Genomic DNA, 14,765 nt, shown 5'->3' on the forward strand with positions numbered 1-14,765 from the left:
GAGCAGGACTCGCAGGCTCTCGGCGTTGCTCTCATGATCATGAACTCCGTAATTTCTGAGCTTTGAGGTACCTACCAGAGGTAATTGACACTCAAGCTTTGGACTTTGCCAGAGTCTAAACTCACGTCTCAGCTCTGACACGGATAATTGACTTAACTTCTGGGTGTTTTTTCATGTAAATCTAAATGTGTTTTTCTGGGGCCAGACTCACTGGGGCATTTGTGGAAAAGCAGCATTCCTTGGGAGATCTCCTAACACACAAAACTCCCCGGCCAACAAAGCCAGCCCTGCCCATGAGAGCTCGTAGCAAGGCTTTCCAAGTTCTCCCCCTTCCACAGAAGGACCACGGAGCTCCCTGTTCCTTGGAAGGAGCTTCATTTTTCTTTATTGCAGCCTAATAGATAAAGGCTTGTAAGAAAGATGAGAGACAGGCATACTACCACGGGTTGTAATGACAGAATAAGGAGCAGTGGTTTGAAACTGAAAGAGGGTCAGGTTAGATTGGATACAAGGCAGGAGGTTTTTATGATGAGGTTGGTGGGTCACTGGTTGCCCACGGAAGTTGTGGGTGCCCCATCACTGGGGCATGAAGATTCAATGGGACTTTGAGCAACCTCATCTAGTACAAGATGTCCAAGTACAAGTTGGACTAGATGATCCTCAAAAGTCACTGCCAACCCAAACCAGCGCATGATTCTTCATCTCACTTCTCCTGTAAGGCTTGAAACATCATCTCCAGGGCCTGATGTCTGTCCAAGCCAGCCTGGCCACCTAATCCATCCAACCTCGGCTACAACACCCAAGGCCCCGGTGCGGGGCTGTGGACTAAGCCCTCGGGTATTGCCACAACTCCGAGTTAGCGGGGAGACCACAGCGCAGAGCGGAGGGGAAGGTGAGATGGTCTTGGGGACGACATAAACCACAATTAGGCGAAAATTAATCATTAAATTCATTCCGAAAGCATCTCCTCCGACCAAACAGCGACGTCCCACTCCGCCGCCCCACAGCAGGCCGGGGCCTCCCGCGGCCTTGCGGGGCGGGCCGGGCCGGGTAGGCCGCGCCCCCGGTAGCGTCACGGCGAAGGGCCGGGCCGGGCCGGCGGGGCCGCGGCGGGGAGCGGGAGGAGGCGCCGAGGAGCCGGGCGATGGTGGGGATCCCGGGCGGCTGCCAGTGTAAGAGCCGCGGCGCGAGGGGGGAGGCAGGCGCCGACCCGCTCGGCGCCGCTCGGCCGGGGGCGAAGGGCCTAGCGGGGCCGGGGGCGGCCGGGGCCGGGCGGGGGCGGCGGGACGGGACGGCTCGGCTCGGCCCGGCCGGGCCGGGGGGCGGACGGGAGAGCGGGAGGCAGCGGGACGGGCGGCCCCGCCGCCGGGCTCGGCCCCCCCGGGCCTGCCCTGCCCGGTTACGCGGTGCGGGGAGCGGTGCTGCGCCCTCCGCGCTCCTCCAGCTGCACGCGTTTATATACAAAAATGTAAAATATTCCTGTTGGGTTGGTGTGTATTTCTCAGCATGTGGTTCATTTTCCTCAGAGCGTCGGGCAGCCGGGCCAGGAATTACTTTGGGGGGACCCCCACCTGTAAACCAGCCCGGCTGCAGCCCTGCGGGGCGGCCGCTGGGTTGTGTTTAATGTCCGGGCTGGCCGGGTTCTGTGACCCGTCCCGGCTGGGTTTTGTGGCCCGTCCCTGGCGCTGGCAGGGTCGGCAGGGCTGGCAGGGTCGGCAGGGCTGGCAGGGCGGCTGCCCGGACCCCCGGCACCCCCCGGCGTGGCAGGAGCCGCTGGGGGGTTTGGCAGCGGCCAGACCCAGAGCTCGCGTTGGGACGGGCATTGACCAGGCACACGCGTGTACGAACATGAAGTCAGTCTGTTGCAGCATCCTCTGCTACTTGGGGCTGGGAAGGTGAATAGTTGGAGCCCCACTTTCATTAATTTCTCGAAACAGGTTTGTCTGACTGCAGCGAGGTGAGCAGGGGAGCGCGTTGTTGCTGCCCGGGAGCAGGGTGGATGGTCAGCTGCTGCTTCTCACCACGTTAACCTCGTGGTCATTTTTCTCATTGGTGCTTGTGCACACAGCATTTGTTTATCCACAATCAGGAATGGACCATGAGCCGTCCCAGGCTGAGGAGAGAGGTGCCAGACGGAGCCACGATGTCCGTGGGTACCGGGTATCTAGACTGACAGCCTGGACAGGCCATTTACCCACTGGCTGGATCATGGTTCTGTTGATAAGTCATAGTTCAGTGACAGGAGGAAAGCAGTTAAAAGCACGTCCCAGAGCTCAGAGGAAATGAGGGAATTTTCAAATGAGGTATGATTGCTCACAGGGAAGCAACGTAGAGATAGATGCTGAAGCTAATGTGGAAACTGCAATGGGAGCTGCAAGTAATCTGTGTTAACATCTATGTGGCTCTGCAGAACCCTGGTACCTGATTGACTGGCTCCAAACCTCGCTGCCAGGGAGGGCTGTTCGTTTTGTGTGCCTTGAAGAAAAGGCCCCGCAGAAGGAGCTTGGGGTGAGATCATCTGCTTTAGCCTCACTGTCCAGAAGTCAGCCCTCTGTGCCTCATCCCCTTTCTCCAAGCTCCCTTTGCAGTCTCAATGAAGGAACAGGCACTTATGAGGCTGATTCATCTCATCGGTCTTGGACACCTCTCTCAGGATGAGATGAATTATGAGCTGGAGTTGCCTGGGCTTTTTTATTGACTGCAAGGGGAGTCCAGGACAGCCAGCTTGGGCTTCGGCAGCAAGGAGGTAAATGAAACAAATCCCACCCGCTGTGTCTGCTCATGGTGCAGCTTGATGGTGTGTGCAGTGACTGGTCGTGTTCTCTATTTCTCTTAGTCTGAGCACTGGAAGGAGAAGAGCGTTTGAAACCCTACTTAAAAACAATTGAAGGGAGGCAGAGACCTTGTGCCTAAAGCTGTAGCTTCAGGGTGGGTATGTGAAGCCAGTTCCTCTCTCAGCTGTGGCACTTTCTGCAACCTTGGGCAAGTTGAGTGTTTTTCTGGATCGTGGCAGGAACGTATAAACGTGTATATAGCCACTCAGTTTTGCAATATTAAACCCTGTCTGAGAGGAGGGCTTTTCATTTGGGTCCTGTTGACAGAACCGGGTCAGGAGGCGATTGCGCTGACCTGATGCCAGCAGGTACAGCAAGGCCATAACCCCTGGCCAGAGGGGTGACAGTCACCTGGGGTGCTTCGGGTGACTCAGCAGCAGTTAAAGCATCGTTTCTCGTGCAGCTTTAGTACAACTGTGGCTCAGCATCCATTGGTGAAGTGCAAATGGTAACCCCGGTGAGCCATACAGCTGTTTTATAAGGATAAGCACATAAAGATGCGTTATAGCCTGCGCCAGCGTTATAGATAGAGCAGGTAACGATGTCCTGTTAGTGCCAGTTATTGAACGGGCTGAACGCTGGCACAAGACATCACTTACTTCTTGGGCCTATTGTCTGTCCAAAAACACTGCTGGATTTTATCTTTGGGCTCGAGAAAGTGAATAATCAGCTGTAGGTTCATATTTTTTATAAGCACAAATTATATGCATTGCCTTGGTGATTAGCCCAGTGATTTCTGCTGTATTATAAATACAGTCACTGTCAATGCTGGGAGGTTGCTTGATTTCTTTGGGTGTGAGTTAAGAGAAGTGGATGAGTGCTCAGTGTGAAACTAGTGATCTGTAAGGAAAGGAGAAATGTGGGACTGCTCCGAAGCTTTGGGATCTTACATGGATATTTCCAATGGGCAGAAATTAAAATGGATCTTTCAGGGACTTAGTCTTGATTTTCATACGCTGTAAAATGAAAGGCTTAAGATGTTTCTCTTCCCTTGCACTGGAGTTCAGGAGAGTGAAATACACTGACTTGTGTTTGATTCAGCTGCGAAGGTGTCGCTGGACATCGGTTTGGCTGTGTTTGTGCACTCCAGGGTGATCAGCCCTGGCCTTAGAGCTCAGCTAAAATGTTCTTTACTCCATTTCATGTCCCTCTAGAGGGAGAAGCACTAACTTCTACAGGTAGTAACTTACCTGGCAATTGGAATTCAAACTCTGCACATATGTTTTCCTCAAAGACTGGCTTTGCAGTCTTGGTATAATGTAAAGGATCAGACTATTCAGGAAGGGATTTTCTCCAGTGTAGATTTATGTCGATATTTAAGATAGTAGTTGATAATGGCACTCAACCTTGGGTTGCAAGTATATTTTCAGAAGATAAATGGCATGCCATTGTCTTGGCTTTGGGTCCACAGGTGACACTTTAAAGCCTTCTGAAATATTACAGAATTCTCTCATTACAGGTATGGCTTTGAATGGAAAGTGTAGCGTTGGCTTGTTTTTTCAGTGGATGTCATAAAATAATTGGATGAATACTTAGTGAATGTTTGCAGAATTCCTGCTGCTCTTTGAGTGGACTCGATAGACACACTAGTTTGTTGGCATCACTACCAGATTCTCCCTGAACTAAATACCTCTGCATTTTTCAATGCATATGATCTCTCGGGAGTTGGTCTGTCACTTGCTAATCGTGCGCCTAGTTGCTGCAGCAGCAAGTTGCTCCGAATGTATCACCTGGGATATTCCCGTCTGGCTTCAGTATGCGTTTTGTCACGCCATTTCTGACAGGTGGCAACAGGGATAAGAGAAGATGGTATAAAATCCTAGGGGAAAGAAGACAGGAGAGCCTGTACGTGGTGGGTGTAAGTGGGAGTAGGCTGGTGTGGCCAAGGACTGGTGGGGGGTGGTTGGGTTGACACGATCCAGGGACCTTCCCTGACTCCCGCCTGGCTGACAAGGACTCTCTGGGCTTCTTCCCATGAGTGGTGAGCACACCAGTGCTTAGCCTCCTTACATCCCATCTATGTTTTGTGTCTGTTAGCCAACAAATATTTGCGTTACACTGCTAAGTTGTTGTGCATCCTGTCTGCAGAGGCTCTTTGCATCTGGTCAGCGGCGCCTGAGCAAACGGAGCTGTAGTGTGGGCTCCATCTGTGCGGTCGCATGTTGTCAGAGCTCCGGGATGCTCTCTGTTGTCTGCTTGGAGCACGGTCAGCTTTCTTTTCTTTTGTGAGTATTGTGGAAGACAGCATTTTGTGGCGATATTGTTTGGAGCAAACATTTTGGTGGGTCTTGGTTAAGCAGAAACTTAATTTAACACCTTTTTAAAGGATGGGGATATCTCCGCTTGCGGCATTTCCGGGTTGGGATGAGATTCATTTGCTTATCTTAGGTGAGGGCAGGTAACTGCACGTGCAGGGGAGGTGCTGTAGTCAGGGTGTTCAAACACAAAGAAGTCAAATGGCTCCCAGTTCCTCCCCTGCTGTGGAAGCTCTTTTGCATTCAAACACCCTGTCCAGCGGATCCGCAGGCAGGACTCTTCCCTCCTCCTCCTCCTCCCTGATTAGATTTGGTAGGGGCCGAAAACCTGCTGCTGAATTGTGACTGTAAAGATCTGAACTTTGAGGGGAGATGAAAAAAACCTTCAAAACATTTTCTGCCCTGGCAGCGTGTACGTGGCTCGGTAATGGGGTTTATCTTCTGACATCGTTAGGGTCTCTGACATTTATAACTTAGAAACAATAACTTGCCTTATCCGTCGTCATGTTTTTCTAATTAAAGACAAAGCTTGGTAAATATTTTTTAAATGATTGAATTTCCCAAGTATGGAAAACACATGTCAGGAGTCAGGCTGGCTGCGTCCAATGCGCCTTTTCCCATCGCGTCCCTTGGAGCACGCAAGTGCAAATACAGATTTAGAGCTGTGGGTGACAGGTTTATCTGGGATGATTAGCAAGGATTTATAAACCAGGAGGGGATTTACTTCGCTTTCCCTCCCTCCTCTTCCCCCTTCTGTCCCCCCCTCCTCGACCCCCATCTCAGAAATAGGAAATTGGGATCACATTAAACCCTAATTGGTTTGGCTCCAGCGCTAGTTCAGGGGCTGCCAAATAGTTAATTTATTGCGTGAGAGTTTGGCCATGTGTTGAGAGGCAAATTTGCTTGAAGCAAGAGATCTTTGTAAACTGTACATCCCTTCCCGTGCCAGGTCCTGTTTACAGCAGCACGGGCACGGGGTGCAGGGGGTGTTTTCCATCCCCGTCCCGGCTGGACCTGCCGCGGGGCGCCCGCGCTGCAGCAATAGTTCCCTTAAGAGCCTAAAGTGGTTTTAGCTGGACTTGGCGGTCGACGTTTGGAAACTGCCAGCTAGATAAGGCGTGGGAGGCTCTCAAGAGAATAAATGCATCTGTTTGGGAGATAACAGCAGGCCGGGGCTGTCACCGCAGAGGTGGGGATTCCCTGGGGTGGCAAGATGGCTTTTCCTGGATGGTGTGAGGAGGGGCAGACGGGAAGCAGGTGTGGGTCTGGCTGGCTGCCCGTGGCCCCACAGGCGCCCTCCTGGTCCCTGTCCTTGTCCGTGAGGTCGCCTGGGCTGGTGGCTGTCAGACACAGCCCACCTGGAGTCCCGCGTCCAGCTCCGGGACCACCAGCATCAGAAGGACACAGACCTGTTGAGAGAGACCAGAGGAGCCACAAAGGTGATCTGAGGCTGGAACAACTGTGCTGGAAGGGCAGGCTGAGAGTTGGGGTGTTCAGCTGGAGAAGAGCAGCTCCAGGGAGACTGTGTAGCAGCCTTCAGTTCCTAAAAGGGACCTACAGGAAAGCTGGAGAGGGACTTTTTACAAGGGCATGTAGTGACAGGGCAAGGGGTGATGGCTTTGAACTGGGAGAGGCGAGATGTAAGGAAGAAATTCTTCCCCATGAGGGTGATGAGAGCCTGGCCCAGGTTCCCAGAGAGGTGGTGGATGAACCATCCCTGGAGACATCCCAGGCCAGGCTGGACGGGGCTCTGAGCACGCTGAGCTGGTGCAGATGTCCCTGCTCATGGCAGGGGGGGCACTGGGGAGCTGGGGAGGTTCCTTCAACACAAAGCATCCCACGATTCCATGATTTCGTGTTGTTTGCTGGTGGATCCCAGGCACAGAGCTGTGTTTGGCTCCTGTGAAGGTTTCTGGAGGTTGGACTGCAACAGAAGAGCTTGCATGGACTCGAAGGACAAGCAGCCCTTATTTAGACTGTCGCTGACACTGCATCCACTGGCACTCGGAGGGGAGTTATTTGGATTAAAGAGGATGCTGCAGCCTGAGTTAAAGAGTCTCACTGCTGGCGTGGCTCCAGTTTTGGAGTATGATTTGAAAGAGGCTGTGTAAGGAATAAATCCACGGCTGTGGCATTTTCTTTCATTTCTCACTGAGTTAAATAACAAACTTTGTGTTAGGGAGCTGCTTCCAGCTCCGAGGCAACAGAATTATTACCGCCGTGCTCAGCAGCACCCTTTCCACGTCAGCTGCTGTTTCCATTGTGAACTTGATACCTGAAGGCTCAATATTGTGACCCTTTAATTTTCAGCTGCTGAAACGTACCATGTGAGTTGGCTAAAAGGGAAGAGCTCAGAGGGGAATTTGCAATAGTTATGCTGTGGGAGCAGTGTGTTTCTTTGGGTATTTCTTAAGTGCTGAGTGTTTAGGAGAAATTGATAGGTAGTAGCAATGCACTCTTAGCGATACTTTTCCTTCTGTAGCTCTTGCTTCCTGGGATGTAATAAAATCCATTAAGTTCTATTTATGATCTAAGGCGCAATATAGTAATAGTTTTATTTGGATAATTGTGGCTGTTTTACCTATAATCAGAATACTGAACACTTCCAAGCGTACTGCAAAACCCAGGCTGTGTATTTAGGGGGGTGCAGGGTTGGCACAGTCAAACGTTGGCCAGTTTTTCCAAGGAGTTTGACATCGGTTCAACACTAAAAAACCCTGTTTCAAGCCGAGCATCTTGTAGCGAGGCAGCTCCTGCCCATGGCTGCTCTGGAGTTTCCAGCCATAGCAGGGTCAGGCAGGCAAAGCGGAAACAAACTGGACAGGTATTGGAAGCAAAGAGCGATGGTTTGGTTTGGTTTGGTGAGAGCATCTTTTCACCGTGAGGTCTGAGACAGGTTAAACATCCATCAGGGAGCCACTCCCCACTTTTGCATCTCCTCCGTACTTTGAAACGCAGCCATTTCTGGGATGAGCTTCTGTAATTACTTCAAAGTACATGGTACTACCACCACTTTTGGCAGGAAGGAAGGAGGAATACTGTGCTCCATCGCCAGACAAAATAGAAATCAACAATTGGGATTTTTCTCAAAGAGCGGATCTATCTTCTGTGCCATTAAATCCGAGTTGGATGGAAGCCTTGTGCCCATTTTGCAGTTGCGATGCGAGCGTGGCGTTCTGCAGCCCGCCGCCCGTGTTCACGCAAAGATGTAAAGCATCGAATTCTAGCCAGAAATCCTTTCTAGCGCTTTGCTTTCCTTCTGCTGTTTGCTTCCCTCTTCGCACTACAGATGCTAATGGATCACCTTCCCGTGGTGAGTAACGATACACGCCGTACTTTATGAGAAACTCCTGAGAAACTGCTGCTTCTTCAAGAACGTTCTTTCAGAGATGCACTCCCACTCCTAAACCATCGCAGATTGGGCAGCACTGACAAACCTTCAAGCCTCGCTTGAGATCACTTGTGTCAGCCTGAACACTGATCTCCTGTTTGAGCCTGAGTAGCTGCTGCTTGTCCCTCCAGTCTGAAGGCCGGGGAGATACCAGTTCTCCAGATATCCTCAAAGAAAAAGCAAGAAGCGGTAGCATACATGGGCTTCTTCAGGTGACCATGTGCAGTAGACTTCTCTGTGCCAACTCTGCTTCTCCAACACGGGATGAGTGTGTTGATCCACAGAAACAACCGAGGTGAGGATGAGCCAACAGGGCCGCCTGTGTACACGCACCGTGCCAGGAATTTAAATCCCTCCCCCGTGGTCCTGTCCAAACGCTGGGCTGCTCCGAGCGGCGGCTCCGTGAATGGAGATGCACCTCTTCACACCTGTTTTATAGCACAGAAGCAAAATATTCGGGGCATCTAAATAGTTTACAGCCTGACAAACAAATTCTGGCAGTGGGAGCGTGAGTTTCCATCTCATTAAGCTGTTGGCAAAGCTCTGGTAATTCCAGTCACTGGTACAAGCGCAGGAATTATCCCTCGACGAGACTGGTTGTGTCATGTCAAAGCATCACTGGTTTTTCTCAGCAGTTGTGTGTTTATAGTTGAGGTTAAAAGAAAGTGTTGAAATGTCAGTTCATTGGGTTCTTCTGTGGTGCCAGAGCAAGGTCTCGCGAGGTCAGAAAACAAGTGCCTGAGGATTTTTGTACAATAAGCATAAAGTGGATTTCTACACCTGATCACAGAATCCCAGAATGGCAGGGATTGGGCAGGACCTCAAAAGAACATCCAGTCCAGTCCCCCGGCCGGAGCAGGAACACCCAGATGAGGTTCCACCCAAGTTGTAATTAGGAATTGTTTTAAAATCTAATGTTTTTTTTTTTTTAAATGTAAAACCTGGTGCTGATTCTCAGCTTTTCAGAGGCCTGAAGGTTCAGCTTGGAGGTCACAAGCTCAGCTGCAGCCTGGGTTGGCTTTGACAAGGTTCCTGCCGTCTCACAGCTGTTTGTCGGTCTGTATGAACCCAGCTGGTGGGTTTAGTCCATTTTCTTGGGGGCAGGTCAGCTCCTGCTATGTTGGGTCCCATTTTTGGTGTGAAGAGATGGATGAGCTGGAGATCGTGGTGTCCTCTGGCTCCTCCAGCAGCCCAAGGATGAGGCATTCTGTTGAAGGGGTGGCACGCAGATGTCAATTGGCATGGGAAATTTGCCTCCGGCGCTGTTATAGATTTTACGGTGTCTTGCAAACGAGCGAGCAGTCTGCTCCCTCTGCCCCGTGTTATGTTACACAGCTTGAGACAGGCGCATACAAAATTCATTTTAGAGCTCCGTCGTCCAGTCCCAGAGACTAAGGAATGTTTTAGTAGGGCTTTTCAAAAATGCATATGCTTTATCAAAGGTCCTATTGTTTCCTCATTAAAGCAGGTTTATCCCTCTGGGATTAGCTGTTCTGCACGGGTCAAGAAGACAGCCACACTCGGTTTTCACGGTGAACTTCTCCTGCCTGCAAAGATGTACTGAGAAGCGGCCAAGGCAACTGGGAGGCTGAGTACCCAGGAGACAGAGGGAGGCGGGTCATGGGAAATGGGACCCAAGAGGAGTTTTTATGAATGTCGGTTCAACTGGACTCTTGAACACATGGAAGTATTTTAGTGGGCTGCACCTCCAACACTTCTTATCTTTTGACCATCCCATCACAGAATAATTTGGGTTGGAAGAGACCTTCCCAGCTCCCCCAGTGAGCAGGGACATCTTCACCAGCTCAGGGTGCTCAGAGCCCCGTCCAGCCTGGCCTGGGATGTCTCCAGGGATGGTTCATCACCACCTCTCTGGCCAACCTGGGATAGTGTTTCACCATCCTCATGATAAAAATTTCTTCCTCATGTCTAACCTGAATCTCCCCTCTTCTAGTTTAAAACCATCACCCCTTGTCCTGTTGTAACACACCCTTCTAAAAAGGTTATGTATTTGTCATCTGTTTACTAGATGTGTAGAGAAGTAAAACGCGAAGGACTCACACTAGAGCTTGGAACATCAGATCAAACAGGAGCAGCTCCCAGCACGTGCACTCTGTCTGTCCCTGTCCCTGTGCTGAGCCGAGGTCCCACAAGCCCGGCTGCCGGGGACACGTCGTGCTGGCCGTGTTCAGCTGCAACAACCTAGAGAAGCTGCAGCCCATCGTGAGTCCCACCTGGCTGTGCTGGTGCAACCCAAAGCTGTTGTGCAGGCGTGCTGCTTGTTCTAAGTGTGTGATTGCTGGGCATCTGTGACCTACAGCCATGAGTAGGACCAGTGATGTACCTGGTGCTCATCTCTTTCACCCGCTTCAGGCGTTTTGTGGTGGCTGGTGAGTGGAAAGATGACCATGGTCATTCGCTGTATGTAAATGAGTTGTGCTGAACTCAGTGCACAACATTTCATTAACCACAAACACAGCATTTGTAGTCCAAATACTGATAAGGCCTGAAGCAGGGCAGGAGCTGCTGTTCCTCTGCTGTCCCTGCGTGGCGGCCAGGGCTGCGCAGCCCAGGTGTTCGCCTTTCACTGCAGCTGCTCCGTCTGCAGAAACAGGTGGAGACGTTCAGGACCATCAGCAAAACACAGCTGGGGGAAGATCAGAGCAGCCCCACATTGGGCTGTTTCACCTGGGCAGAGCACACCCTGAAGCAGAATTGCCTGTGATAAACACGACTTCACCTCAGCCATGGCTCTGGGTAGGATTAATGAAATGATAGAGGAAGTAAATGTATGCTCGAGCTGGTTTATTTTCCTTCTCTTAATAGCAACAATGCCAAATCAAATCAGCTGTTTCCAGAATGCTGCTTTTAACTGCCTGTGCCATCAAATCCAACCCCACTTTGAAGCAGCTTAGCTGATGAACATCTCTTCTTCGTCTCTTCCTCCAGGTTTTTATTATTGTTTTTTAAAATTAAGATGTCCCTTTCTTTCTCCTGAGACTTTGTGTTTTTTTATTTGTGGTGTAAAAAATGAAGATTTTGACAGCTCTTTAAGTTTCAAGTTTAGTAAATCTGAGTTTAGCGTTGCAGGTAAGTTTTGGCCTCTTCCTCTTTCCCCTGTTAATTAACTTGAACGTACAGACACTTCACTTCTTGTAGCTCTTGGCAGTTGTGTGAGTACGTACATCCACGGAGGGGGTGGAAGAGCTCTGAGTTCTTCGATGCGATGTTCTGACCAAATGCTCCTTTCAGTCTGTTAAAAAGTCTTCTCTTCGAACCCTCCTGCGTGTTTTTTGGCATCTTACTTCCCAGGTTTGTGGGAACAAACAGAGACTGGGGATGCTCTGATGGCTCCGTGACTGCGGGGAGCTTGCCCAGCATGCAGAATGGGAGCAATTCCCCCTTTATCTCTGTAAAATGATACGGGATCTGATGGCTCCTGTCCTTTTGGGTAGGGATGGTGTCACCTGGATGTCAAACGCTTGGGTACAAGGCAGGCAGCTCCTCGGTGATGTTGTGATTCCCCCTAAGCACTTAGGATGGAAATACAAATCTGGGGGGCTTTGCATGACTCTCTCCTCCCCGTGTCTCTGAGCTCGTTGGGAATTTTGCTGTTGGTGCTGGTGGGTTGACATGGAAAGTGCTGTTGTGACCGGTGGCGATGTGCACCCCTGGGTGAGGTGGGTCACCCCAAATCTGTGCTGGGGCAGCTACAGTGTCCGGCACAGTCCTGATGCTGTTGGTGGGGGCTGGTGCCTCCAGCTATTATGGGCTTTAGCTGGGTTGGTCTCGAGCTTTTGCATGTTAAATCCTGAAAGTTTGTAAGGGTGGGTGGGCTGTGCGTTGTCAGCCTGGTTTTCTTCAGCTGTTTCTCTTCATAGACACTCGCTGTATTTTTTTTAGACTTGATTTTCTGTACTTGTTGTGTTTAGTTGGGTGAGTTTGTTTCAGAAGAATCTTTTAACTGAATCATTATTCTGTTGGAAAAATGTCCATTTGTCAAGACAGAAACATTCCCTGGGACCAGCATGTGCTCAGATCAGAAACTGCCCTATGCACTCCGTAAACATATTTACTAAACTGTTCAACGTGGCCTAAATAAATATATATGGGTTCGAATGTTGTTCTGTGGCATGTTGGTAGAGCGCTGGCTGCTTGACCTTTGGCTGTCTTGATGTCTCCTTGTTGTGTGATTTCTGAATTTTTTGGTGTGGGTTTTCTTTAATGACTATATGGAAGGGGAAGATTTAAGTCCAAGTTTCAGAGGATGATTCTGCTTGCCAAAGGCGATGAATGATGTCCTCAGCTTGAGGTTTAGCGTCTGAAGTTTTGCTCTGACAACGTGGCTTTCCTGCACGAGGAAATGGCTGCGCAATTCGGGTGTGAATTCGCGAGGCAGCAGCTGCTGCGCTGACACCGTTTGCGGAGACGCGCAGGGTGCTGGAGCGACTTTGCGCAACCCAGAAAGCTGCCGCGGATCTGCTGATGGGCTGTGGCTTCACCGGCACGCAGACCTCTCTGGTGGCTCGATCTGGGTTTGTTCCGGGATGAGGATGGATCGTGGTGGATCCTGGTGGATCCGGCATCACCAGCAGCCACCACGATGGTCCCACGTTGGGAGGGAAGGGGCCACCTCGGTGTGACCGTGGGCTGAGTTTGGCTGCCGACCCTTGGAGGAGCAGTGCAATGGGAATGACAAGGGATTTCCACCAGAGGAGAAAAATTCACATTAGTGCCTGAATATAGTTTTTCATCCTCTTAAAATTCTTCTGTTTCTTTGAAGTGTGAATCCCAGATGCTACAAAACTATTTTTCCAGTCGTGGCTCTGCTGTCTTGCTGTGTATTTTCCACCAAATTGCTGAATTATTGTTTTCCTTCTGGCCTTCAGGTTTTTTTCCTATCTTTATCTTTTGGTCTGGGTGTTTTACATGGCTAAAACTCGTTCCTGTCTAGCATACCAATCTCAGAACTCCCACGTGAGACTGCAGCCCCACTGAGCTACCGCATAGGACAGGAATGCTGGGGTTTTCTTCCTGGAAACTTGTAAACATGAACTTCCTGTTGACAGGAGCTGTAAATCTGCAACCAGGCTCTGCTTCCGACAGAAGATGAAAGTAATAACATTTCAGGTCTTTATTCATCACACCTGGTTCTCCTCGAGCCGTGCCCAAGCGCCTCTGTGGCAATGGAATGGCAGGGCCATGGGAGGGAACCTGCTGCTTCCCCTGCACCTCTGGAAAGGAATCTTTCCATGTATTTATTCTATTTACAGGATGCAGTCCTAATAGAAGCCAGTTGAAGAATCTCAAAACACTCATGGCTCTAAAATGACGCTTCATCCGTTGCTTTCTCTTCTTGTTTCTCTCTGCATCTCCCACCACAGAACTAATATGCATTTTTGGGGAGTTAACTCCATCCTACACCAAAAACAGGCCTTTTTGGATAACGAACTGGCCGAATTCTGGCAGCTATTAGAAAGCTTTGCACGTTACCACCCGTATCACTTAATCTTGCTGTTATTTCTGCCTCCAAGAGGAGATCTGGTGGAACACACACCCCACATGAGTTGTTGTGGTTTTTTTCCCCTGTACCTTTAACACTTTGCCCTTCTGGATTTCAGCTCTTGAGCCTCATCCCGCATGGGGCTGGGAGCTGCTCTCTCTGCCCTGTAATGCTGATAAAGCTGTGGCTAACGAGCCAAACGCTTTACCTTCCTTCTCCCAGTGCCAAGACAAGCATTCCCGCAGCTGGGAGAGGGGAGAAGAGCTGCCTGGTTCCCTGTGCTGTGTGGTTTTTAAAGGCTGATACGTGTTTTATTTCTGGGTGGGTAGCAGAGGCAAGGAGCAAACACCCGCATGGGTGGCTGAGCTTGGCATAACATTGGCTTAAAATGGTTGGACATGACCACGCTGACCTTCAGGATCAACTCTTGGGGATGCTGGGGGTTCTCGGTGCTGTCGGGGAAGGGGGGTTAGAAGGGCGTGGTCAGTAGGTCAGAGAGGTTCTCCTGCCCCTCTGCTCTGCCCTGGGGAGACCACACCTGGAATCTTGTGTCCAGCTGTGGCCCCTCAGTTCCAGCAGGACAGGGAACTGCTGCAGAGAGTCCAGCGCAGCCACCAAGATGCTGCAGGGAGTGGAGCATCTCCCGTGTGAGGAAAGGCTGAGGGAGCTGGGGCTCTGGAGCTGGACAAGAGGACACTGAGGGGGGACTCATTCCTGGGATCAATATGGAAAGGGGCAGTGTCAGGAGGATGGAGCCAGGCTCTGCTGGTGACAGCCAGGGA

General features: G+C 50.7%; 1 protein-coding gene across 1 annotated transcript in view; it reads left to right on the plus strand.

The window, feature by feature from the left end:
* The first annotated feature begins 1,077 nt into the window (after positions 1-1,077).
* The window catches only part of CBFA2T2 (CBFA2/RUNX1 partner transcriptional co-repressor 2), a 55,635-nt gene continuing 41,947 nt past the window's right edge, over positions 1,078-14,765 (plus strand). Inside the window, exon 1 of the mRNA XM_080354534.1 lies at positions 1,078-1,172. Within this exon, the coding sequence (XP_080210660.1) occupies positions 1,145-1,172 (28 nt within the window). The 5' untranslated portion in view covers positions 1,078-1,144. The remainder of the gene's footprint in view (positions 1,173-14,765) is intronic.

The sequence above is a fragment of the Nesoenas mayeri genome (genome assembly GCF_963082525.1).
Source record: "Nesoenas mayeri genome assembly, chromosome: 16".
In the NCBI taxonomy this organism is placed as follows: domain Eukaryota; kingdom Metazoa; phylum Chordata; class Aves; order Columbiformes; family Columbidae; genus Nesoenas; species Nesoenas mayeri.